The following is a 27,343-nucleotide window of genomic DNA, read 5'->3' as shown; positions in this document are numbered from 1 at the left end:
ATTCATGATGTCTAATTATCTTTTGATATGTGTTGATATATTTTCTTTTCTTCTGTACTGTTTTTTGTATGTATTTCATTGTTTTTACTGGATTGTTTTCCACTGTTTGGTTAGGGGTTTTTTTGCACATTTTGTGTACTTCTTGTTGTTTAATTTTTGTTGTATTTTTAAAATTATGTTAGTTTAGATCTTTCTTCCTTTTTTATTATTATTTTTTTTTTCTCCTGGAGTTGGGGGGAGGCACTTTGTATAAGCCTGTGGCTTCTTGACCTCTCCTGACACATTTCTTGTTGTTGTTTTTTTTCATTGACTGGATTTTGTGCAGTTTTATATATGTGCAAATAAATAAATAAATTAAAAAAAAATAACTATAAAGATTAAAATCGTATTTTCTAGCCTTATTACAAGGAGGCATACCACATAATACATAATAAAGTTATTATTAATGCATTTGTTTATCTGGCAGTAAACTATTCATCCATCACTATACTACATTTAATGCAACAACAGGAATAACCATGACAACCCAACGCCCTCTTCCAATGGTTACCATGTTTACTGTTTCTATGGTAACGGCGCTGTTAACTTTAGTCTCAGAAGTCAGTTCGCAGGCTAAAAATGAGTTACAATGACATTAAGCTATTAACCAACCTTCCAAAGCGAGAGGATATTGAATGAACGAACAGGTAAACCGATAGCTAGCCGTGTTGTTATTCACTAAAAATAACTTTTGAGATGCTGCAACATCTAGACGCTAACGTTAAACCCTATGGTCAAATGTACAGGATAACTAGCTAGTTAGTTAGCCTAGCGTTAAGATACAACAGCTGTAACTTAGCCTCAAGTTATTTTTTGCTTCTGGTTCTTTTCAGTAGCTTTGTTGCCAGAGATGGCCACCTCTCCCGGAATTTTTGAAGCCACAGGAGTGAAGGACATGTCGAAGTTTCCAGTCCTGCCCCCCATTGAAGGCACGCAGCACCGTGATGGTGAGGATGGACAGATCGCTGCAGCAAAGGAGAAGACAACAGTTCAGAAGAGGCACAGAAGGAGTAAAGTGAAACAAGATCAACTCCACATGATATTGTATGTTGTCAGCTCGGTTGTGTGCCAGCTCTATTGTCAGTACCTCACTATGATAGCCACAGCTATAAGATAATGATCCCAGTATCTAATTTAGGCAGTTATTATATATATATATATATATATATATATATATATATATATATATATATATATATTTATATATAGTTTTTGTATAATTGTTGTATACCTGTACCTCTCCTGCATTTCACTCTGTTTGCTGATGTTGCTGCTTTGACACCTGAATTTCCCTCTGGGGATTAGTAAAGGTTCATCTTATCTTATCTTATCTTAATCAGTATGTAGGCAATTGAGTTTCCTTTCAATGTGACAATTTGTTGACTGAATTATTACAGGGTGTCCAGAGCAATGAAGGCTTACGAACAGAGCCAAGTGAGGGGAACAGAGCGCAGCCAGTCACCAGAACCACTGTTTCCACCATCTGTATGACAATTATCTAATTATGCACACATTTTAATCAATTTATACATTTATATGCACAATATAATGTAGTGTATTTCAATATTCTCTTTACAGATGTTTAGCGAGGACCGGAAGCGTAGGGTAAGTCTTTTTTGTTTATTAGATTTGACCTGTGAAGAGACTCAACCCTACTTATGTACCACACCTCTCCTATTTTTGATCCCATTTGCAGGAGAACTACATGTTCCTGAAGGGGTGTGTAGAGAAACGGCCATTTGCTCCAATCCAGCAACAGTGGTTGGACTCCATCGTTGCCCGAGTCTCGCCTAAACTTAAAGAGGGCCCTGAGAAAAATAAACTGCTACAGGAGCTCTGCAAGGAAGTCAGCGACGACTTCCACAATGTGATTGTCAAGCACACAGGTATTGGCAATTATTTATGTTTGTATATACTCTCAGAGAACATGTAGACCTCAGGTGAACCATGTCTCATTATGCCATATTCACTCCCTTTAGTGGACACAATACTAAAGAATCCACAAACAGAAGAACCTGTCTCAGACAAACAGACAGCGGCCCAACTAAAGTCAGTGTCTAATGTACACAAATGATTTATCCACAATAATCAAATAGTAGTCGGTCTGTTTTTGAATGCCATTTTGTAAGTTACATTTCCAATCTTTTGCAGAATTGTTGATTTCTCCCAACCGTGGCATGATCGCTTTATCAGAAGCCGCAAGATGATGAAATCAAATTTGCACATTCTTCATCCGGTGATGCAAACTGTCTTGGATATTGGCTACATGACATTTTCTCCACTGGTCCTGGTTGATCTCTCAGGATGCAGGTAAAGAAAGACACCATGAATGCAACATGGCCCTGCTAAAAAAAAGCACATAACTATGATTTTTCACGTGAAGTTTCTTTTTGATTTAATTCTGGCTTCAGGGCTTCAGGACCCGTGGACTGTACGAGCCTCCAGAACAGAATGGCGGTGGAGTGTAAGAGGACAGAAGATCGTATCATGAATACCTGGTTTCCAAAAGTCATCAACTTATTAACAAGCAAAGAAACACTGAAGGGAGTTAAAGAGGAGAAACTGGAATCCTTCTATGACTGTGCGTCCACCCTCATCTCCAACCAGGTGAGATACGGCTGACTTGATTTTGGGCATGATTTGGATTTGAGAATGAACAATTTAAAGCTATTTAAATTAAGGCTGTTTCACTCATTACTGAATCAGAAACATTACTTATATATGAATTATGTTATACTGTTCAACATTGTATTTTTAGCAAGCCAGTTTTTATAGACATATACATTAAAAGACCACTAAGAGACACCTCGACAATTGAAACTTATCAAGGTTTGTGTTTTTAATGCTGCACATATAGTAAATTGAATTGGTCAAACTATTATGCAACATTTATAGCCTGCTGTTTTGAGATCTGATCTCCTTTGTTAGTTTTTTTGTACAAGCAGCATGTCAGCAACTAGCTATCACTGTTTGTTTGTGTTCTTTTTTTTTAATGAAATGTATGGATACTGTAGCATTATAGACATTTTTCTTTTGTCAATTCCCAGCTGAAATCCCTGCTTCAGACAAGTGTAGAGGAGTTTGTCAATCTCTTTGATCCAAGCTATCGCCACCGCTTGCCCCTCTTCCGTATGGCCTTGACATTCGATGATGAAAAGATTGAAATTTATCCCACCTTACAAGACATGGAAGCTGCTCTTTTTGAGATTCTTAACGCCATCACAAACACACTACAGGTGAGGTTATCTGTAATAGCCATTTAAAGGAGAATGACTGCTTTATGACACATTTTTCATGTAAAAAAAATGATTTTGAGCTAGTATTGATATCTATGAAATTGATCCACAGAAAGTACAGACGGTCCAGTCATGGCTGGCACAAGGCATATCTTCGTTTGTGGATGTCAAGGTGGCTGATCACATCCTGGCTTGGGCTCAGGTCGCCGTGAAGGCGGCTGTACGCAAGAATCTAGAGGATCCCGACAAACATTTCCAGAGCTATGGTGATGTTTCATAATCTAATAATTTCCTATCATCACCCCGTTGATTTTAATTCCATTTATTGCTGACTTTTCTGCTTTATTTTGCAGTTGACAACTATGACTGGCTCGTCAACGGAACTGCACAGGCCAGAGTGCAGAAGTTCATGAAAGAGGAGCACTCTTTTGATGAGTACACTAAGGTAGCAAATCATAAAATTGAATTAAAATGCTGCATATATTATATACCTATTCCTGCCTTGTTGTCAGTTTTTCTTCTGATGACTATCAACGTATAATGTCACTGCTTTTTAAAGCAAGTGGAGGAGTTTCGTGTTCTGTCAAAGGCGATTATCAGCCTCCCTGCAAAAGCCCACTTCTCGATGGTCCATCTGGACTGTGAAGAGCTGAAACAGGGGCTGGCCAACAAAGCAAAAAACTACGCTGAAATACTTCTGAAGAAATTGGTCGCCAGCCACCGGGAGCAAAATCTACAGTGAGTCACTTTTCTTGTAACATTCTTTGACAAAACTGTCCGTCTGTGTTGAAAATGTTCCGATTTTTCTCACAATCCTTTTTGTGTGTGCTCACAGGATCTGCTCTGAATTTGAAGCCATCAGAGAGAACATTCTGAAAGTACCAGAGAGCACAGAGGACATGACTCAGATCATTGATCACATTGATTTCACTAAGACAAAGGGTATTGCTGAACTGAATGAAAAAATAAAGGTGAATAACCTGAAGATTGGTTCTACCTGTTGTATCTTACACTAAAACATATCGACTTCAGTTATATCAATCCTAACAGCATTTTCTGCCACATTGCGTTCTGACAGGAAGCCTACTGTAGACTGATCTACCTCCTGGATGTCCACATCATTGAGCCAGAGGATATGGAACTTAATGCGACCGTCTTCCACTGGCCTCAAAAAATCCTCGATGTCTTTGATCTCAGTGATGATGTAATGCTCTTGTGTCTGCTGATGACAATATATCATGGTTGTTTTTTATTAAGGATGACCTGATTCTGGACGGCTTTGTCATTTTCCAGGTGATGCAATGGGCCAAGCAGAAAGGGGAGAAGGAGCTGCTTGCTGAAAGAGAAAGATTAATGGTAGAGCTGGAAAAGTTGGGACGCAGGGTAGAGGAGTTCCCACATTGCTCTGAGCTGGATATGATGCAGCAGGTACTGTGTCATTAGCATTTTCAGATGACCTTGAAGAAATAGTTCCGACATTTTGGGCAGAACATGTATTTGCTTTCTTGGTGAGAGTAAGTTAATAAGATCATACCATTCATATTTGTCCGTACAGTATGAAGCTAGACTGGCTTTGTATGAAGCTAACAAAATCCGCCTACCAGACCCTCTAAAAGTTCAGGACGTCACCGCGCCTGGCCGACAAATAGTCTCATAACCCACCATAAAACCACAAATTGTTGTTTTTACGCTTCAGTTTTTGTACGTTTTAAACAAACAAGATGTAACATGTTAATTAGTGAGCTTTCGAGGTGCTGGTAGGGGGATTTTGTTACCTTCCGACTAGTGGGCAAACTCCTGGGAAGTGAAGCCAATGCTGAAGTGCCTTAAACTTGCATTCTTTCTAATAGCCAGCAGGGGGCGACTCCTCTGGTTGCAAAAGAAGTCTGATTGTATAGAAGTCTATGAGAAAATGAGCCTACTTCTCACTTGATTTATTACCTCAGTAAACATTGTAAACATGAGTTTATGGTCTCAATCGCTAGTTTCAAGTCTTTTTCAATACAGCGTGATGTTCATTTAGTAAATTATGGTCTCATTTAGAGTCAAATAGACCATAAAGCAGGGTATGCTTTAGGGCATGGCTACCTTGTGATTGACAGGTCGCTACCACGGCGTTTTCCGGTATGGGAATTGTGTTTTTATCTTAGACTTTTAACCCTTTCACAGTGTGTTTTCAGTTCATGAAAGTTAATTCTATCATTTTGGTCACCTAAAAATGTCTTATTCATTGTTCGGTTGTACTCAGCTCCACCCTCTCGTGTCACGACAGTCCACAAACCAATGGGTGACGTCACGATGACTACATCCACTTCTTTTATACAGTTTATGCTTCAGACAGAGCCAAGTTAGCTGTTTCCCACTGCTCGGGAAGTTACCCACCGGCTGGCTCCAGCTTCATATTACACAGACTTTTAACTCTCTGCAAGAAAGTGAATCAGTACACAAACTTGAACCTGAAATAACTATAGTCACATTACAGTATGCATTTGAATTCCATGTCAGTGTCAGTACAATGTAAGTAGTGATCAGAATTGTACAAAAGCATCATAAAACTTAATTTTAGTGTCGTTTTCTAGCAATACAATTACATGAGAAAATGGAAAATAATGATCTTGTCATCCCTTTTTGGGCAGTATATAACGGATATCAGAACAGTTCAGAAACTTCTCCATGAGGCTGAGGAGGCGATCGTCTTCATTAACAAAGAAGAGGCCTTTTACAAATGGGACCCAACATGTTACCCAGAAGTTGAGGTCATCAAAGACCGTATTGAGCCGTATCAGAAGCTGTTTGGACTGGTGCTGATGTGGCAGCGCACAGAAGACAGGTCTGATTTCAGTTTGATGTGCTTGTTGAGTTTTAATGAAAACATTTCCCCTGTTAACCTTTTATCTCCTTTGTGAATAGATGGATGGACGGTTCCTTCCAGGACCTTGACGGCGAGAGCATGGAAGTAAAAGTGGACGAGTTCTTTAGGGAGATCTTCAAGACGCTCAAGTTTTTCCAACAGAAGCAGAACAAGGCTGAGCAAGAGCTGGACAGGATTGGTGGGACGATTAGACGGCGACCTGAGGATGATTCGAAGAAGCCGGAAAGCCCCACAATCCTTTTGTGCTCCACTGTGATGGAGCAGATCAAAGAGTTCAAGGTATTTACTGTCATTTCAAAGGGGCTCATTAATGAAGGCTTGTTTGTTGCTGCTATACCTCTATGTGGAATGTGTTTGTGTCAACAGGACCGTATCCCTGTAGTGTCCAGCTTGTGTAATCCAGGCATCCGAGCTCGCCACTGGGACCAGATGTCAGAGATAGTGGGGTATGACCTCACTCCTGACTCTGGTACCACACTACGCAAAGTTCTCAAACAAAACCTGGTTCCTTACATCGAAGAGTTTGAGTCTATCAGCACTGCTGCCAGTAAAGTGAGAACTTCTGAAATTCTTGGTTTGCTTCTACAGCGTTTGATAAAATCCTTAATATTGAATGCCATATGTACTCCAATGGCTACGTACTCGTATGTGTCTCTACAGGAGTTTTCCCTGGAGAAGGCTATGCAAACCATGGTGCATATTTGGGATGGTATTTCTTTCCACCATCAACCTTACAGGGAGACCGGAGTGTCCATCCTGACCGCCATGGACGAGATTCAGACAATGTTAGATGACCAGATTGTGAAGACTCAGACTATGAGGGGCTCACCGTTCATTAAACCCTTTGAAAATAAGATCAAGGTTAGCTTCCAGTTTTAGAAAGTTTATACACATGATGATAATGAATACGTTTTACCAGTTCTGCAGAGATCTAACTGTTTGTTCTGTGACCTCAGCTGTGGGAGGAGCGTCTGCTTCGTATCCAGGAAACCATAGATGAGTGGCTGAAGGTGCAGGCCCAGTGGCTTTATCTGGAGCCCATCTTCTCTTCTCAGGACATCATGCAGCAGATTCCGGAAGAGGGACGACTTTTCCAAATTGTTGACAAAAACTGGAAAGATGTCATGAGGCACTGCGTTAAGGACCCTAAGGTCAAAAGTTTACGGTGAACACATTATTCTGAAAAAAAAGGAAATCTGAAAAATGAACTGTTTGTGTTAACTGATGATTTGTAATCATAGATTCTGCAAGCAACTTCGCTGCCTGGTTTGCTAGAGAAACTGCAAGACTCTAACAGCCTCCTGGAAGACATCATGAAAGGACTGAATGCCTATTTGGAGAAGAAGCGTCTCTTTTTTCCACGGTGAACAAACATATTTCGCAGTGTTTCTTTAGTCCAATTCTTTGTTATCATAACATTAAGATTTTGATACTGACTACCAATGCCGCTGCCAGGTTCTTCTTCTTGTCCAATGATGAAATGCTGGAGATTCTGTCTGAGACCAAGGACCCACTGCGAGTGCAGCCCCATCTGAAGAAGTGCTTTGAGGGTATTTCCAAGCTGGACTTCCTGCCCAATCTGGATATCCAGGCAAGGCAGTCACACATGTTATTATTGTTAGATGCATGGACGGATTATTGATCGGGCCTACTGAGTACAGGCACAGGGGCCCCCTAACCTGTTGGGCCCCTGGGCCAGGGCCTCAGTTTGACGTTACTGCAAACACTTCTTGTTGGCAAGTCACAAAGAGACAAAACTACAACCGAGACCTAAAATGACCAAAAAGAGACACAAAGAAAAAAAAAATAGACACAAAATGACTACAAAGAGACACAAAACAACCAAAGAAAGACATAAAACTACCACAAAGAGACACACATCAACTAAAAACAGACACAAAACAACTACAAAGGAATGCAAAACAACCAAAAGGAGAGACAAAATAACCAAAATAGACACAAACCGACCAAAAAGAGACACAAAACAACTACAAAGATATCTCTTTGAATCTGTGGCTCTTGTGCTTATTGTATGTAGGAGGGGTGGGGGCCCTTTACATGTTTGTGCCCAGGGGCCCATTGTCTCATAATCCGTCCATAGTTACATGACACCATGATTGAACCTTTATTAAATTGCACACTGTTCTCACCCAGGCCATGTATAGCAGTGAGGGTGAGCGTGTTGAGCTAATCCAGCGCATCTCCACGTCTGAAGCCAAAGGAGCCGTGGAGAAGTGGTTGGTGCAGGTGGAGGAAGTGATGCTCGGCAGTGTCAGAGATGTAATAGCCCGCTCCAGGGTGGTGAGATCACTGTTCCCATGCCTTAAATAATACACAGTACAGCGATTTGTTAAATTGAGGATTTATGCGTGAACATTAATGTGAATCATGAGTGTGGTTGTACCGACAGGCCTACGCTGACACTGCACGGAGCCAGTGGGTCAAGGAGTGGCCTGGGCAGGTGGTGCTCTGCACCTCCCAGATTTTCTGGACCTCGGAGGTCCATGAAGCCATCAGATCGGGAGCTGATGTAGGTTTTTACACCCTTTTCAATGAAAATGTAACTTTTTTTTGTTGGCTTTTGAAATACAGTAATACTAAGTACAGCTTAATTAATTGAAATTATGTTCAGTGTTTTTCTGAATATGAGAAGATTAAGTTGTGAAGATTCCTAGTTAAAATCAAAACTTCATTTACCAATAAAAAAAAAAAAACTTAAATCAAGTTTTAAAGTGTAATTATAGTGCTGCACACATTAATGAACTTTATAGTGTAGAGGTAAAAAAAACAGTGGTGTGTGTCACTCCTGACCAACTGACCCGGATTCTTCTTCTAACAGAATCACCTTGGGAAAAAAAACTAAAACAGTAACTGGGTTTTGTTCTCTGTAGGGTTTAAAGAACTACTATAAGCAACTCCAGAGTCAGCTGAAAGACATTGTGGAGCTGGTGAGAGGGAAACTGCCCAAACAAACACGGATCACTCTGGGAGCGCTGGTCACTATCGATGTCCATGCCAGGGATGTGGTCTTGGAGCTTATTGGGAAAGGTACCTCACAGCACCGAATCCAGAGTCGACTGTAGCAGAGCTCAGTTTAGAAAAACCACCAAGAAAATATGCCTGAAAAATAAAATGATATACTGTATGTCCATTTTTAACAGGTGTATCAACTGAAACAGACTTCCAATGGCTAGCCCAGCTTCGTTACTACTGGATCAATGACAATGTTCGTGTTCGCATCATCAACTGCGATGTTAAGTACGCCTATGAGTACCTGGGGAACTCGCCGCGTCTGGTCATCACTCCACTGACTGACAGATGCTACAGAACCCTGGTATAATTTATGACAAATAGCCAACTTACACATGAACACTTGTCACATTTTTATTGAAATAATGCTGAGTGATGAGGTATTTTAACATTAAATTCCAAAGCTCTCCCTCTGTTTTAGATCGGGGCTTTCTACCTGAATTTGGGTGGCGCGCCTGAGGGTCCAGCTGGAACAGGAAAGACGGAAACCACCAAAGATCTTGCCAAAGCTCTAGCTGTGCAGTGTGTGGTCTTCAACTGCTCTGACGGACTGGATTACCTCGCTATGGGCAAAGTAACACCAGCAGGAATATTCTTAATTCTAATGCCAAATTTATAATGCAAAAACATCATTTTTTAACCAATGTTTTTGGTGCAATTTCTCATAGTTTTTTAAAGGTCTGGCTTCATCTGGTGCGTGGGCATGCTTTGATGAGTTCAACCGCATTGAGCTGGAGGTGCTGTCTGTAGTGGCCCAGCAGGTTCTCTGCATCCAGAGGGCCGTCGAGCAGAAGTTGGAATACTTTGACTTCGAAGGGACTATGCTCAAACTCAATCCCAACTGCTTTGTGTCCATTACAATGAACCCTGGCTACGCAGGACGCTCAGAACTCCCAGACAACCTCAAGGTCTTTAATCAGTGAAGAAACATTTTATTAGGCATCACTGTCAGTCCTAAAAATATTGTCTGTTACTACTTCTACATTGCATTATATTATATTAATCTACATTATTTGATCCCAGCTCTTCATCAAATTAAACACTGTGATAAATCGATGGTGCTTTTACACCCCTTCAGTATAGTGTAACATAACACAAAGAAGTGTGTGACTGTCCAACACTGACACGTCACCTAATCTTTCTTTCATTCCTCTGCGCAGGTGTTGTTCCGAACAGTGGCCATGATGGTCCCCAACTACGCGCTGATAGCAGAGATCTCTCTGTATTCATACGGCTTCCTCAATGCCAAACCACTGTCAGTAAAGATTGTGATGACCTACAGGCTCTGTTCAGAGCTGCTCTCCTCCCAGTTCCATTATGATTACGGCATGAGGGCGGTCAAAGCAGTACTTGTGGCTGCAGGAAACCTCAAGCTCAAATATCCGGAGGAGAACGAGGACATACTGGTATTTGTGCTGAAATGAATGCATTTGCTAAATTAGTCTATATATTGTATGCCCTAATTGTAATCTTCTCTATTCTTTTTTTTCCCACGTTTTTGTAACATCCAGCTCCTGAGGTCCATAAAGGATGTCAATGAGCCCAAGTTCCTCTCCCATGATATTCCGCTGTTCAATGGAATCACCAGCGATTTGTTCCCAGGCATCTCCCTTCCTGAGGCTGACTATCAGGTCAGATATATTGAAGCCATTACTTATTCTTTTGTCCTACATCTAACAATACCTGCACGTTTATTAATATAGTCATGTGTATTATATAGGGCTGTCAAATTTAACGTGATAATAATGCATTAAAATTTGTTTTAATGCCATTAAATTCTTTAACACATTAATGCAATAGATCTTTCAGAGGTTGTAGCAGTTTTAAAGCTAGAGTGAAGATACATCATATGAAACTAGAAAAACAAAGGAATCCATTGATACCAACCATGTCATACTAGCCTGTTGTGAGGGAGGCTAAATAACGCTCCAAACTTACGCTAAATTTTGGCGAGGAAAAACTGTCATGGACATTTTCAAAGGGGTCCCTTGGCCTCTGACCTCAAGACATGTGAATGAAAATGGGTTCTATGGGTACCCACGAGTCTCCCCTTTACAGACATGCCCACTTTATGATAATCACATGCAGTTTTGGGAAGTCATAGTCAAGTCAAAACACTGACACACTGACAGCTGTTGTTGCCTATTGGGCTGCAGTTTGCCATGTTATGACTTGAGCATATTTTTAATGTTAAATGCAGTACCTGTGAGGGTTTCTGGACAATATTTGTCATTGTTTTGTGTTGTATTGATTTCCATTAATGAATATATACAGTACATATATTTGCATAAAGCAAGCATATATGCCCACTCCCATGTTGATAAGAGTATTAAATACTTGACAAATCTCCTTTTAAGGTACATTTTAAGGTCATTAATTAATTTGTGATTAATCATGATTAACTATGGGCAGTCACGCGATTAATCACGATAAAATATTTTAATTGATTGACAGCCTTAATATTATAATCAGTGTTTTTTTTTCATATCCTTGGCAGCTGTTTCTGGAGGCGGCTGAAGAGTGCTGTAAAAGACACAATGTACAACCGACACAGGTCTTCTTAGAGAAGATGATCCAGTCTTATGAGATGATGATAGTCAGGCATGGGTATGTTGTATTTCAATTATCATATTATGATATCCTGTTTCGCATGTTTCCAGTTATACAGTATTCCACACAACTGGGACACAGCTTGATATTGCATGAAAATATATACTTTTTTGTACCAGGTTTATGCTGGTGGGGGAACCTTTTGCTGGGAAGACCAAAGTGCTGCACACTCTTGCTGCCACGCTGACTCTCATGAATGAGAGAGGGTATGGTGAGGAGGAGAAGATCATCTTCAGGACATTGAACCCAAAGTCCATCACCATGGGACAGCTCTTTGGACAGTTTGACCTAGTTTCCCATGAGGTAGGCCTGTGCCTTGGATCCTCTTGTATTTATTCTGTATCACAGATAAATACAAGATGTGTGTCTTTACTTTTTCCTTTTCCTCATTATTAGTGGACAGACGGGATTGTGGCCAACACGTTTCGTGAGTTTGCATCGGCCGACACACCAGACCGTAAATGGGTGGTGTTTGATGGTCCCATAGATACACTGTGGATTGAGAGCATGAACACTGTGCTGGATGACAACAAAAAGGTACATCATGCCTATCTTGGCCAGGACACTCTTGGAAAAGAGATTTTTAATCTCAATGAGTTTTTACTCCTGGTTAAATAAAGGTTAAAAAAAAAAAAAAGGTACATAATACACAGTAAAAAACGTTTGATATTTATTTATTTTTCTCATACTTGAGTAAGATCTTCTCTCTTCCCCCACAGTTGTGCCTGATGAGTGGTGAGATCATCCAGATGTCCAATCAGATGAGTCTGATTTTTGAAGCAATGGATCTATCACAGGCCTCGGTGAGTTAAATGTTTGGAGATGAATAAATGATTTATTAGCTCGTTATTTTGCTCGTTAATTTTGCTGAATGGTCACCATTTTGCAATAATGGAACTTTAATAATTCACCAACGTGCTTGTTAAGATGTTGAACCAATAGGAATTAACAATATGCTTGATTGACAGGATGTAATTGGAAGTTATAAAAAGGTCTTTTTTTAGTTTTGTTCGGTTATTTTCTTTCACGGCAGCCCGCCACAGTCAGTCGATGTGGTATGATCTACATGGAGCCGTCTCAGTTGGGCTGGGAGCCTTTAGTGATCTCCTGGATGAACAATCTTCCTGATGCTCTGCAAAGCCCGGACAACCGCTCCCTGCTGCTGGAGCTCTTCCACTGGCTCCTGCCGCCCGCCCTCAGGATGCTGCGTAAACACTGCAGAGTAAGTGACCCCAGAACAACCCAGACCAAATATCTGTAGAATATTGTTCAAGTGTACATTTATTTATAAACTACAGACACTTTGTCATGCTGGATGACGGTTTTGTTTACAGGAAGTTGTTGCCACTGGCAACAGTAACACTGTGATGTCCTTGTGTCGACTGTTTGAGATGCTGCTCACTGAACCTGTAGAAACGACTCCTGGGGATAAAAATATTCGCACCTGGATCATGGTAAAAGGACTGAATCATTTGTCATTTTGAAGGATATTAGCACCTTATTTATTAAAAATATCTTGCTTTGGAACTGCTCTTGGCAAACATTTGCACCTCCATGCAAATGTTTCAGTGTTTTTGTATTTGCACTTTCCATTTCAGTTAATTTATATTTTCATATGACACCTCCCCTTCTCTTCCTTGTGTGATTTTAGGCAGCATTTGCCTTCTCTCTGGTGTGGTCTGTGGGTGGCAGCTGTGATTCAGATAGCAGAGAGAAGTTTAGTGAGTTCTTCAGGGTGACTGTGTCAGGAAAGACAGAAGAACATCCCATCCCTGACGCTGTGGGGAAATGGGAGTGTCCAATGGACGAGAAAGGGCTGGTGTATGACTACTTCTATGAGGTATTGTGTAATTACATCACCTCAGAGGTGTTTCACTTTGGTTTAAATCAGTAAATCAGACTGTAATCTCTTGGACAGTTTAAAGGAAAAGGCAGCTGGGCTCACTGGAACAGTGCCATCATGAATGTCAGCCTGGGGAACAAAAACACCAAAGTGCAAGAGATCATTGTTCCCACCATAGATACAGTTCGCTACACCTACCTCCTGGACCTCAGCATCAGATACGGAGTGTTAGTATTCTGCCATATATACTGGTTTCTATAGAGTATTTCTCATTTTATTTTACCCTGGTACTATTTACATTTCAACTGACAAAATGGATTTTTTTTCTCTGCTTAGGCCTCTGCTGTTTGTTGGTCCTACTGGCACTGGAAAGTCAGTGTATGTGAAGGAGAAGTTGATGAACAATCTGGACAAAGACCGCTATCTACCCTTCTTTATCAACTTTTCAGCTCGCACTAGCGCCAACCAAACTCAGGTCAGCATTTAGCAAGCAAGGATGAAAGAACGACCTTTCAGAATTTTTGGATTGCTAGAAAAATGTTATTCGATGTAATAATCTAAACAGAAAAGAAAGGGTATATGTTTGAATTATTTTATTATTTATATAAATGAATTTGTTGATTCTGTACTAATTGTATTTTCCAGAATATCATCATGTCCAGGTTAGATAAGAGAAGGAAGGGAGTGTACGGGCCCCCCATGGGAAAGAAGTGTGTCATCTTTGTAGATGACGTGAACATGCCTGCACTGGAGCAGTTTGGAGCACAGCCTCCTGTGGAGCTTCTTCGACAGTATATAGACCATGGAAACTGGTATGAACCATCCACCATTAGACGGCAATTTCATATCAAAGTAAGAGAATGATAATAAAGGGAGAGGACTAAATTTACTGCATTCAGTAAACTGTCGTGCTCTGGCAGGTATGACCTGAAGGATACCTCCAGGATCTCTCTTGTCGACCTCCAGTTCATCTCAGCTATGGGCCCCCCTGGTGGTGGGAGGAATGCTGTGACATCCCGCTTCCTGCGCCACTTCAACATATTTAGCATCAACGCCTTCAGTGATGACACCATGGTTCGCATCTTCTCCAGCGTGGTGGCCTTCTATCTCAAAAACAACGAATTCCCACCTGAATATTTCACCGTTGGCAACCAAATAGTGACAGCTACCATGGAAGTGAGTCCCCCAAAAACACACAATGATATTACATGAACTGACCTTGTCTTTTCCAGCGCATTAATACTTTGCTTGTATGCATTTAATTCCTAAAGGTGTATAAGAAAGCCATGGAGAACCTGCTTCCTACTCCAGCCAAGTCTCACTACACCTTCAACCTGCGGGACTTCTCGCGTGTCATCCAAGGCTGCCTGCTGCTGAAGAAGGAGTCTCTGGAGAACAGACGCACCATGATACGCTTGTTTGTCCACGAGGTCTTCCGCGTCTACTACGACCGCCTGGTGGATGACAAAGATCGAACATGGCTCCACCAGTTGATGAACGGCATCCTCAAACAGCACTTCAACGAGTCCTTCGATCAGGTGTTTGATCACCTGAAACAAAGCAGTAAAGTAAGTTGAGATTCAGTTATACTTGTTGTAGTGTTATGTGCTTTACTATTATAATTGTCTATTATAATGTTTCACAGTGTGTTAGGAAATGCAGGAAAGAAGAGGAGCTGCTCTGGCCTGTTATCACTCCTTGCTGCCCATGATCTAAATATGATTTGATATATTTTCTACTACCATATGAAACAGTCTTTATGTTTTAATGTGTTCTTCCTTTCTCAGCTGGTTGAAGAAGACATGCGGAATCTTCTGTTTGGTGACTACATGGAGCCTGACCTGGAGGATGACGAGCGCTTGTACGCTGAGGTGCCCTCGATGGAAAGCTTTTCTCAAGTGGTGGAGTCGTGTCTCGAGGAATACAACCAGTTGCACAAGAATCGCATGAACCTCGTCATCTTTCGGTAAACAGCTTTGGTATTATAGAGTCAATTCAGCTACATGCGCCGCAAAAATATTGGTCATAACCTATTTAGTATTAAATGCTAAAATCTCATAAAAAAATAGAAGTTACGATTTTCTAGAATGAGCATTCAACCAAATGACTTGCTTTTCTGTGCAGTAAATTGATGAAATTGTTTTAGAACTCTTCTTCTTCATGGAAATTAAACTGAAAAAATGTCTGAATCATGTAGCTATGTCCTGGAGCACCTGTCCCGTATCAGCCGTGTGTTGAAGCAGCCAGGAGGCAATGCCCTGCTAGTGGGAGTGGGAGGCAGCGGACGCCAGTCCATCACCCGTCTGGCCACATCCATGGCCCACATGACCATGTTCCAGCCTGAGATCTCTAAGAGCTACGGCATCACTGAGTGGAGAGAGGACCTCAAGGTCGGCTTCATGGTTTAGGACAGACTTCTGTGTCCTGTAACTCTGATCCATCAAGCATTTATCCTCATTTTGATCTGTGCTTGTGATATATTTTCAAACAACACTCTTTGTGCTTTGAATTATACCTTAGATGTTGCTGAAAAAAGCTGGGGTGAAAGGTCAGAAGACGGTGTTCTTGCTAACTGACGCTCAGATCAAAGATGAAGCTTTTCTAGAAGACGTGGACAGCGTCCTGAACACGGGGGAGGTGCCCAATCTGTTCGCCGTAGACGAGAAGCAAGAGATCATGGAGGTAGGCTGTCACACATTGTATGTATACCCTTATAGAGTAATGTACACCTTGTATAAAGGCCATACTCATCGATGTTTAATGTTACTCTTACTTCATCTCTCTTTCTCCAGGCAGTACGTCCCATTGCCCAGGCTGGTAATAAGAATTTGGAGTTGAGTCCTTTGACTCTGTTCGCCTTCTTTGTGGCTCGCTGTAGAGAGAACCTGCACATCGTTGTGGCCTTCAGTCCCATTGGAGACGCCTTTCGAAATCGCCTGCGGCAATTTCCATCTCTTATTAACTGCTGTACCATTGACTGGTTCCAGGTGTGTATAGGGTTTAGGAATGGTGTCACCGCAAATAAATTGTATCTTATCTTTAGTGAAATATACTAGACACAGAAAAACTGTCTATGTATGTATCTGTGTGTCAATCAGTCAGACAGTTAGTCATGTGTTAGAGTTAACATCAGAAGACAGTCTTTGCATGCTTTTGTCTCACTGTAGTTTCTTCTCTCCGCCCTGACAGCCATGGCCAGAGGAGGCTCTCGAGCGAGTAGCCATCTCCTTCCTGCAGTCACTGGAGATGAGTGAAAAGGAGCGGCAGGAGGTCATACTCATCTGCAAAACGTTCCATACGTCTGCCAAACAGCTCTCACAGAGGTATCACGTAGGGTTATTTATAACTTGTATATTCAAAGTACAATTATAAGTTTAATCACTCACCGTTGTTTTCATTGCAGATTCCTCTCTGAGCTAGGTCGCCATAACTATGTGACGTCCACATCCTACCTGGAGCTGATCGCAGCTTTCCGCCTGCTGCTCACTCAGAAAAGAGACACCGTCATGAAAGCGAAACAGAGGTATACCAACGGTCTGGATAAACTAGCCTTCGCTGAATCTCAGGTATATGCAGGACCTTTTTTTACCAGAATTGTTTTTGTCTATTTTTTTTATTCATTATTACAAAATGATTAGCATACCTTTGTTTAATTCATTTTAACAATGTTTCTCTGCAGGTTGGTGAGATGAAGAAGGAACTTATAGACCTGCAGCCCAAACTGGAACAGGCAAAGATAGACAACAACAAAATGATGAAGGTGAATAATCTTCATTCAGCCTCAACATCAACCTAGAGTACCAGTACATAGACCTATGAATATAATGAATGTAAGTGTTTAATGCGATGACTTTCAGGTGATTGAAGTGGAGTCTGTGGAGGTGGAAGCCAAAAGTAAAGTTGTGCGTGTTGACGAGGAGGCGGCGACTATAAAAGCCAACGAGGCTCAGGCTCTGAAGAACGAGTGTGAGAGTGACCTGGCTGAGGCCATCCCTGCCCTGGAGGCTGCTCTCTCAGCCTTGGACACACTGAAGGTGAGCACCCTTCAGCTGCACTGCTTCAATATACGAAGTTTAGCCCATGGATGTATAATAAGAACTGGATACCGGACCTCAAGATGGTGCCTATTCATTCCAATGGTAATTGCTCGCGTGGCGCATAGGCCAAAAATGGTTCCTATCTTCCGGTTTTACTTCCAGGGTATGCGGCCCACTGAATATGCGCAGTAGTGTTTCTCTCGCTCGCCCGGCCCGCGAGTTTCTGCTCGGCCCATAAACTTTACATCGTGATGACTTCACAGATTTTTAAATTGCTGTTCTCAGCTCAAGGAACAAATATAAAACCTAAAAATCTAAAATTTGGAAGCGAGGAGGAGAGGCGGCACCGTATCCAGGTCTTATTATACATCCATGGTGTAACCACTCAGACCAGCGCGGTTTAGACAGTTGAGTAAGTTGAGCTGCCTGTTTCATTTCAGCCCTCTGATGTCACAATTGTGAAGTCGATGAAAAGTCCTCCTTCGGGGGTGAAGCTGGTGATGTCAGCTGTTTGTGTGATGAGGGAGATAAAGCCGGATAGGATAGCTGACCCAGCTGGGACTGGAAAAAAGGTTAGACTGAGGAAGAAAAAATCTTATAAAGAAATTGTCTGTTAAAAACATTTTAACATTGCAACATATGTGATAGTAGTACAATCTACACACTCTAACATGTTTTCTTTAATGTCTAGGTTTTTGACTACTGGGGTCCAAGCAAGAAGCTCCTGGGTGATATGAACTTTTTACGAGATCTTAGAGTATATGACAAGGACAATATTCCTGTGAGTGTCAGGAAAGCTACATTCTTAATTTATGATTTAAAACAAAAAACACTTGTATTTTGCTTTGACTAACTCCTCTGTTTCTTCTTTGCAGGTCCCTGTGATGCAAAAAATCCGTAGTGAGTACATGACTAATCCTGACTTTGACCCCAGTATAGTGGCAAAGGCCTCCTCTGCAGCAGAGGGTCTGTGCAAGTGGATCAAAGCAATGGAGGTGTACGACAGGGTGGCAAAGGTGCAGTGTTGCATAGACTTTGTTTCTCTTGACTTGTCCTGAATATACATGCATGTATGCTTCCACTTATTCTTTGATCTCAACCGCTCTCTTTGGTTTTAGATTGTGGCTCCTAAGAAGGCCAGTCTGGAGGAGGCGCAGGAGTCCCTGGCTGCTACCATGGCCCTGCTGGACCAGAAGAGAGCTGAGCTAAAGGAGGTCGAGGACCGTTTGGCTGCCCTTCAGAAAACCTTCGAGGACAAGACCGAGGAGAAGGTCCAGCTGGAGTTCCAGGTGGATTTGTGTGCCAGGAAGTTGGAGAGAGCTGAGAAACTCATTGGTGGTCTGGGCGGAGAGAAGACCAGGTCAGGATGACGCACAAAATATTCTGCAAATGAGATAATTACAGTATGCCACTAAGTGAATTAATCTCTGTATCTTTAGATGGTCTAAGGCAGCAGATGACCTGCAGGACACGTATGATGACCTGACCGGAGATGTTCTCATCTCCGCTGGTGTCATCGCCTACCTGGGGGCCTTCACTGCCGGCTTCAGACAGGACTGCACCAAGTCATGGACCAAACTCTGCCAAGTAACAGTCCTCCGCTTTTTTATTCAGACTGTTTTAGTCACTTTCTTTGAATTCAGACATATTTAATTGCTTATTATCTTTCTTTTCACCTACCTTAATATATCTAGTCTAAGAACATCCCATCAGCAGATGACTTCTCTCTCAGTAAGACTCTGGGAGATCCCATTAAGATAAGGGCTTGGAACATCGCAGGCCTTCCCAGCGACTCTTTCTCTATCGATAATGGCGTCATTGTCAGTAATTCACGTAGATGGTGAGTCTGTATTGCTGAAATGTTTAATTCACTACTTATTACTTATACATTTGACAAAAATATACTTGGTTCAATGTGAATGTGAAAGATCCGTCTCATTCTTAATGCTTGTGTTCTTGTAGGCCCCTGATGATTGACCCTCAGTGTCAGGCCAACAAGTGGGTGAAGAATTCAGAGAAAGACAACAACCTGAGTGTAATCAAGCTAACAGATGGCGACTACATGAGAACTTTGGAAAACTGTATCCAATTTGGAACGCCCTTGCTGCTGGAAAATGTAGGAGAGGAGCTGGACCCCTCACTGGAGCCACTGCTGCTCAAACAAATCTTCAAACAAGGTGCTGTGAATGTGAGATGGCTGTTAAAGGACCAGTGGGTCAAATTTCAGGGGATCTATTAGCAGAGATGGAATATAATATTCATATCTATGTTTTCATGTTTCATGTTTTTCGTGTATAATCACCTGAAAGTAAGAATCATTGAGTTTTTGTTAATGAGCCCTTCATATCTACATAGGGAGCGTGTCCTCTTCACGTTATGTTATTGCGGTCTTGAAAAGGGAGGAGTGAGCAATCTGCAACCACACCACTAGATGCCACCAAATCCTACACACTCTACCTTTAAGGTGGCAATTGAGATTTGAATGTAAAACTAAAACTGTGAAAAATCTAAGTTCAGTCATTTTTTGTTTCACCCAGGCGGTGTGGATAGCATCAAGCTGGGGGAGAGCGTGATCGAGTACTCCAGTGATTTCCGTTTCTACATCACCACCAAGCTCAGGAACCCACACTACCTACCAGAACTGGCCACCAAGGTGACCCTGCTCAATTTCATGATCACCCCAGAGGGCTTGGAGGACCAGCTGCTGGGGATTGTAGTTGCCAAAGAGAGGTGGGGCTTATGAAATGGTCACATTGGTAAAGATACTTTGCATCACTTCTCTAAAGCATTGTTTCTGCTCTATCTGCTCTATAGGCCAGAACTGGAAGAGGAGAGGAATGCACTAATCCTGCAGTCAGCTGCCAATAAGAGGCAGCTTAAAGAAACTGAGGACAAAATCCTGGAGACGCTGCAGTCCTCTGAGGGAAATATCCTGGAGGACGAGAGTGCCATTCAGATTCTGGACTCCGCAAAGATCATGTCCAATGAGATCAGCAAGAAACAGCAGGTGTGGAAAACCTCTAGAGAAAATGAGACCGGGATTGTGAATATGACGAATCTGTTCATTGCTAATCTAATTTACTACTTTTTACGTATTTCCCAGATTGCAGAGAAGACAGAGATCAAGATAGCCGAGTCTAGAGAGGGTTACAGAGCCATCGCTAAGCACTCCTCCATCCTGTTCTTCAGTATCGCTGACCTGACCAACATAGACCCTATGTACCAGTACTCTCTCAGCTGGTTTGTCAACCTCTACATCAACTCTATACACGACAGGTGAGCGATGCACGTGAAGTGTATTCCGCAGTGTCCAAGTATTACATTGAGACTTTATGACTGGTACCAGCAGTTTAGAAAATATTATTCCCCGTCTGTTATGTCACATTTAGAAGAGATTAGTGTCCAAAATATTTCTGTACAGCAGCTGCAAGTGGGAGGGATCAAATGTAACTTTCATATTTGTGGAGCTGCAGATGTGCCCTGCACACACAGGAAGTATGCATTTCTTGTACTATAACATCACAAGTAGCAAATGTAGCCATTATGAATATGTTTCATTGTACTCTAAGCGTATCTGAACCCCTTTACTCAGTCAGCAAAGTTTCGGCTACATTTTGTGTGACATCTGACATGAATCTTTAACATAGGCTTATATAACTTGAGGAGTCGGTCTGTGTTCATCTCAAGCTTCCTGTGTTTTGTCTTTTATTTATCAGTAACAAGTCCAAGATCCTGGACAGGAGGCTCCGATACCTGATTGATCACTTCACCTTCAACCTGTACTGTAACGTCTGTCGCTCTCTGTTTGAGAGGGACAAACTCCTCTTTTCTTTCCTCCTCTGCTGCAATCTACTCCTGTAAGTGTTAAAGCTAGTGAGCAATGATGGTCGAATTATTTAGATTATTAGAATTTGATTTTAGCTTTTAACCACATGCTCAGATGAAGATATATATTTTGTGAATTTGTGCTATCCTCTTCTATTTCCTCTCAGAGCAAAAGAAGAGATTGAATACTCTGACTTAATGTTCTTTCTGACCGGAGGAGTGGGTCTGCAGAACACAGTCCGAAACCCCGACCCCAGCTGGCTACAGGACAAGAGCTGGGACGAGACCTGCAGAGCCAGTGAACTTCCTGGCTTACAAGGAATAAAGTAAAAAGCATCACTCACTCAAACAAAAATGCTTTTTTTTAATGTGTCTATAACTACACTGTTTCACAAAACAGTCCTTTTGACTAATGGACTGTATTATTTATTCCACAGAGAGGCATTCATGAAGAGCCCAGGAGACTTTAAATGTATTTATGACAGCAAAGAACCAAGCAACACTCCTCTGCCTGCTCCGTGGTGTGAACAACTCAACGACCTGCAGAAGATGATCATCGTTCGCTGTCTCAGGCCTGACAAGATAGTTCCAGCTGTTACTAAATACGTGACTATCAAACTGGGGAAGAAATTTGTCCAGCCCCCTCCCTTTGACCTGAGTAAGAGCTACCTGGACTCCAACTGCACCATCCCACTCGTATTTGTGCTGTCTCCAGGAGCTGATCCCATGGCTAGTAAGTCCCTTCAGTACCAGTGATTGCCTGTCAAGGTTCCATACAATGCTGCTTCCTCTGATCATTAGAAATAACATCCCTTCACAGGCTTACTGAAGTTTGCCAGTGACAAGAACATGGACGGTACCAAGTTCCAGTCCATCTCTCTGGGGCAGGGCCAGGGACCAATCGCTGCCAAAATGATATCCACAGCCATGCAGGACGGGACGTGGGTGTGTTTGCAGAATTGTCACCTGGCTGTGTCCTGGATGTCCACCCTAGAGAAAACCTGTGAGGACTTCAGTCCAGCGACATGCCACCCAGACTTCCGCCTTTGGCTGACAAGCTACCCGTCATCCAAGGTAAAGCTCACTGCATTTCATTCAGCTCATGTGTATAAATTCAGAGATTTATTCTGATTTTAGTCTTAAAGAAAAAACATCCTTTCTGATATCAGTTTCCAGTGACCATCCTGCAGAACGGGGTGAAAATGACAAACGAGCCTCCAACAGGACTCCGACTCAACCTGCTACAGTCGTACTTGTCAGATCCTGTTTCTGACTCAAACTTCTTCAATAACTGCCACGATAAGGAGCTGGTGAGTTTTCACATACAAAATGTACGCAACGGGAACTCTCATTAATTTATTAGGGCTGTCAAATTCATTTTAACGCCACTAATTTCTTTAACGCATTAACGCAATCGATATTTGGTAAGTTGTAGCGGGCTCATTTTTAAAGCTAGAGTGACTTCTACTATGCTTGCCGGGAAGGAGGTCAAATAACGCTTAACTTACGCTAAATTTTGGCGAGGAAAAAATGTCATGGCCATTTTCAAAGGGATCCCTTGACCTCTGACCTCAAAATATGTGAATGAAAATGGGTTCTATGGGTACCCACGAGTTTCCCCTTTACAGACATGCCCACTTTATGATAATCACATACAGTTTGGAGCAAGTCATAGTCAAGTCAGCACACTGACAGCTGTATTTGCCTGTTGGGCTTGAGTTTGCTATGTTATGATTTGAGCATATTGTTCATGCTAAATGCAGTACCTGTGAGGGTTTCTGGACAATATTTGTCATTGTTTTGTGTTGTTAATTGATTTCCAATAATGAATATATTACATTTGCATAAAGCAAGCATATTTGCCCACTCCCATGTTGATTAAATATTTGACAAATCTCCCTTTAAGGTACATTTTGAACAGATTAAAAAATGTGCGATTAATTTGTGATTAATCGCGATTAGCCATGGAAAATCATGCGATTAATCGTGATTGAATATTTTAATTGATTGACAGCCCCATGGAAAATCATGCGATTAATCGTGATTGAATATTTTAATTGATTGACAGCCCTATTATTTATGCATTTTCTGATTCCTCCACTAGATTTGGGAGAAGCTGCTGTATGGACTGTGCTTCTTCCACGCTCTTGTGCAGGAGAGGAAGAAGTTTGGTCCACTGGGATGGAATATTCCCTACGGCTTCAACGAGTCTGACCTACGTATAAGCATCAGACAGCTACAGGTATTCACTCAGAGTTTCAGTGGCCACGTTTCCACATCACAAGTATTTAAAAATGCATTTAAACGTGTTTCCCTCTTTAGCTGTTTGTGAATGAATACGACGAGGTGCCCTTCGAGGCCATAACTTACTTGACCGGGGAGTGTAACTACGGTGGCCGTGTGACAGACGACTGGGATCGGCGGCTCCTGATGACCATCTTGGCCGACTTCTACAACAAGGACATCGTTGAGAAACCTCGCTACCCTTTCTCACCTAGTGGCGAATACTTTGCCCCGCCTAAATCTATCTATGACGACTACATTGTATTTATCAAGGTGAAGTCACTCAATAGATTACCATTGTTTTTTGGGCTTTTTCCTCTATAATGACTTCCAACTGAGACGCAATATCTTTGTTGTGTTCTAGGAGCTTCCTTTCAGCCAGCATCCAGAGGTGTTTGGGATGCATGAAAATGTCGACATTTCCAAAGATCTCCAGCAGACGAAGCTGCTGTTTGATTCGCTGCTACTCACCCAGGGTGGAGGAGTTAAGGCAGGGGGGAGCTCTGGGAGTGACAATGCTCTGTACGACATAGCGAATGACATCCTTACTAAGGTATAAACTAATCAAACCTCTTCATTTAGCAATGTTTTGGTAGGTATGTCTCATTTTTGGTAGGAAATACACATGGCACCAGTGCAGGTGTAGCTTTCCAGTAAAGTGCCAGTTTCTGTTGATTGTAATCTACACACACTCAGTTGTATATTATTAACTAACAGATTTGCTTATTTCCCTCCAGCTTCCAGATAATTTCGACATAGAAGCAGCTCTCTTGAAGTTCCCGGTGCTCTACGGGGAGAGTATGAACACCGTGCTCGTCCAAGAGATGGAGCGCTACAACACGTATGGACAAACAGCTCTGTGCAGACCTTTAAGACGTACAGCGCATCATCACCTGTATGACTTAACTCTTGTTTTTTTGCTCTCTTTCTCAGGCTGTGTAGTACGATCCGTGTGAGTCTGCAGAATCTGTTGAAAGCCATTAAGGGTTTGGTGGTGATGGATGCGGTGCTCGAGGCAGTTGCAGGCAGTCTGATAGTGGGGAAGGTCCCAGAGAAATGGGCCAAACGCTCGTACCCCAGCCTCAAGCCTCTGGGCAGCTACATTAATGACTGTCTCTCAAGGCTCACATTTTTGCAGGTGAGACTGCTTAATAAAGATCCATTAGATGAACAGGAGATAGGACTATGATTATATGGGAGCTTTGTTGAGTTTGTTACTCCTCTTAAAGTTTTACTTTGTGTGCCTGTAGGATTGGTACGACACCAACAAACCCAACGTGTTCTGGCTGTCTGGCTTCTTCTTCACGCAGGCCTTCCTAACGGGGGCTATGCAGAACTATGCCAGGAAATACCACATCCCCATTGACCTGCTAGGCTTTGATTTTCAGGTCAAAAGATACACACTTAGTAATCCCTCTGTCTCACCCTCAAAGATCATCTCATAGCCCTAAAAGTATACTGATCTGTGGTTTTGTTTTAATGATTTTATCTCACAGGTTCTTCTTATCGATGAGTCGGACACATCGCCTGAGGATGGTGTTTACGTTCATGGATTGTTTCTGGATGGAGCTCGATGGGACATAAGAAGGTAGATGTTCATACTAGGGTTATTTTTAGAAAAATAATTCTGTCATTAAAATAGTGAAGTGCAAGGGGACTTGATAAACCTTAAAGGGATAGTTTGTAGTGGGGTTGTATGAGGTAATATCCATAGTCAGTGTATTACTTACAGTAGATGACAGTTGGCACGCCCCCAGTTTGGAGAAACAGTGAGGGGTTACCGCACGGAACCAAAGCAATGTACTGCTGTGGACAGGGCCGGCAGCAACATGTATTTTAGTCACCTAAAAGAAAGACTCACCTAAAAAAATCAACATTAAGTGTACACTATATTTAGAATATTTTCACTGCTTTACCTTGCCGTGAGACAGTCCTTTCTGACAAGGAACTGAAGCCAATATGTTCTTGCCAAAGCGACCAGACACCAGACAAAACAGTAATTTGACCTCGCAGAATACGGGGGTTGCTGGTTGATCGGTTAGTTGTGTTATAATATGACTTTGGTGAATCTGAACAAACCAAAGTCACACAATAACCCAAACTAACTAACTGATCGAGGCAGCAGTAGACCAGCAACTCCCATGTTCTGCGAAGTAAAATTACTGTTTTTTTCAATGGAGTCTGGTTGCTTTGGCGAGAGCATAGATAATGGCTTCAGTTCTCCGTCGAAAACATAGACTGTATAGCTGTATCACGACAATGTAAACTGGTAAAAATATCCAATTTCAAAACACCCAAACTACCCCTTCAACTATTGTTTGTCTCCCTATCAGTGGAGTTCTGGCTGAGCAGCACCCCAAAGTCCTATTTGACGTGGTGCCAATCATCTGGATAAAACCCAGTAAGTACATTACCATACTTTGTACACTGCCAAATGTGTGACACATAAAGTGCACGCCATTCTTGTTTTCAGGTGTCTATTTCAAACTTGTTATTGTAAACATGTTACCGTTTTTATCCTCTTCATTCTCCTTACTCTCTATTTCATCTCTTTGCTTCTTTCTCTCCCGTGCAGCTGAAAAGAAGAGCATCGATCAGGCTCAGAGGCTGTATGTCTGCCCTGTCTACAAGACCAGTGAGAGGAAGGGCACTCTCTCCACCACAGGCCACTCCACCAATTTTGTCATTTCCATGGTGTTGCCCACTAGCAACCGCCCTCAACACTGGATCAAGCGCGGCGTGGCCATGCTCTGCCAGCTCGATGACTGAAATCAGACAACAAACTGTTTCAAGCACTTTACTGTGACACTTTAAACACTTTGATGATTTTTTTATTTTCTGTCCTTTCACAATGCAAAATTAAATATCTGTGTGCGACCAACTAGGGAGTCTGTGTTTTAAAACTGTGGAGCATGTTTGTGGATGGCTATGGGGAAGTACATGATAAGCTTTTCAGTTCAAATGCTTGTGTAGTTCAGTTGCTACTACAGAATACAAAGCTAGACGGTTTTCTCCAATAAAAAAAAAACGAATCTGAAAGACAGAAATTCACACGGTAGAAACAAAATATGCATCAGACGCACTGTGACGTTTTAATAGAAAAGGACAACAACATACACCTTTCAATCCAAAGCAGGAAGTGATTCCAAAACAAGTAAAAAAGAGAGTGCACTGTATTGTTTTATTACATTTAACAAACCTTAGAAACATGCAGCCTCTTATTTCGTCCCTGCACACAATTACCATGTTTTTTGTACATGTAGGCTTACAGTACACAAGCTGCCTAGTCTGCAGCAACTCTTATTCAGTTACCAATTTAAGCACTCCACTTATACCGTTTGAGTTTTTACATCAGAATCCTTTGCTGACATCGAGCCGGGTAAGTGTGTAACATTGCTGTTGGAACATATTTGCAGTCCTGTACTGTAACAGCAATGTGGCCACAAGCCAAATGTAAAAAAAAAAAAAAAAGCTTTCTAAAATTAAAAACAGATGGCTTGTAATGAGAACCAGGAAAACTAGTGACTGGGAAATGTTAAACTTGATGATCTTGCTTGCCGGCTGCTGC

General features: G+C 41.9%; 1 protein-coding gene and 1 long non-coding RNA gene across 3 annotated transcripts; one reads left to right on the top strand and one right to left on the bottom strand.

Annotated features, from left to right (window-relative positions):
• Positions 1 to 532: 532 nt before the first annotated feature.
• Positions 533 to 26,657, top strand: dnah12 (dynein, axonemal, heavy chain 12). 2 transcript variants are annotated; one of them, XM_037772262.1, is made up of 74 exons: positions 533 to 686; positions 873 to 1,083; positions 1,437 to 1,524; positions 1,618 to 1,644; positions 1,736 to 1,925; positions 2,019 to 2,088; positions 2,191 to 2,349; positions 2,451 to 2,646; positions 3,087 to 3,275; positions 3,388 to 3,541; positions 3,629 to 3,720; positions 3,835 to 4,013; positions 4,111 to 4,246; positions 4,354 to 4,479; positions 4,569 to 4,703; positions 5,912 to 6,105; positions 6,186 to 6,426; positions 6,514 to 6,699; positions 6,808 to 7,008; positions 7,104 to 7,298; positions 7,389 to 7,510; positions 7,603 to 7,738; positions 8,302 to 8,448; positions 8,558 to 8,677; positions 9,039 to 9,195; positions 9,309 to 9,481; positions 9,599 to 9,751; positions 9,846 to 10,085; positions 10,338 to 10,583; positions 10,689 to 10,808; positions 11,675 to 11,784; positions 11,907 to 12,090; positions 12,184 to 12,324; positions 12,507 to 12,590; positions 12,821 to 13,009; positions 13,122 to 13,241; positions 13,439 to 13,627; positions 13,706 to 13,857; positions 13,967 to 14,105; positions 14,276 to 14,442; positions 14,551 to 14,806; positions 14,902 to 15,198; positions 15,418 to 15,596; positions 15,828 to 16,020; positions 16,151 to 16,312; positions 16,423 to 16,617; positions 16,820 to 16,953; positions 17,034 to 17,196; positions 17,310 to 17,390; positions 17,488 to 17,664; positions 18,108 to 18,239; positions 18,359 to 18,448; positions 18,543 to 18,683; positions 18,786 to 19,027; positions 19,107 to 19,254; positions 19,362 to 19,507; positions 19,630 to 19,844; positions 20,205 to 20,397; positions 20,482 to 20,674; positions 20,771 to 20,943; positions 21,384 to 21,524; positions 21,660 to 21,818; positions 21,930 to 22,225; positions 22,313 to 22,566; positions 22,662 to 22,802; positions 23,597 to 23,734; positions 23,815 to 24,048; positions 24,140 to 24,328; positions 24,513 to 24,616; positions 24,709 to 24,913; positions 25,026 to 25,163; positions 25,272 to 25,363; positions 26,109 to 26,176; positions 26,351 to 26,657. In XM_037772262.1, the coding sequence occupies exons 2-74, from the start codon at positions 890 to 892 to the stop codon at positions 26,542 to 26,544; spliced, it is 11,904 nt and encodes a 3,967-aa protein (XP_037628190.1). In that variant the 5' UTR covers positions 533 to 686; positions 873 to 889; the 3' UTR covers positions 26,545 to 26,657. The 2 variants fall into 2 exon arrangements, with proteins under 2 accessions (XP_037628190.1, XP_037628191.1); XM_037772263.1 differs by having other exon boundaries at positions 552 to 686; positions 876 to 1,083; positions 26,351 to 26,544.
• LOC119489601 lies at positions 1,255 to 15,814 on the bottom strand. The gene is made up of 3 exons (XR_005207211.1): positions 15,804 to 15,814; positions 8,738 to 8,744; positions 1,255 to 1,370 (listed from the first exon to the last, which is right to left on the bottom strand). It is a non-coding gene; the product is annotated as an uncharacterized LOC119489601 (long non-coding RNA).
• Positions 26,658 to 27,343: the final 686 nt, after the last annotated feature.

This window comes from Sebastes umbrosus, chromosome 6, assembly GCF_015220745.1.
Source record: "Sebastes umbrosus isolate fSebUmb1 chromosome 6, fSebUmb1.pri, whole genome shotgun sequence".
NCBI lineage: Eukaryota > Metazoa > Chordata > Actinopteri > Perciformes > Sebastidae > Sebastes > Sebastes umbrosus.
The sequence above is the reverse complement of the archived record's forward strand: the minus strand, read 5'-3'. Positions and strand labels throughout refer to the sequence as shown.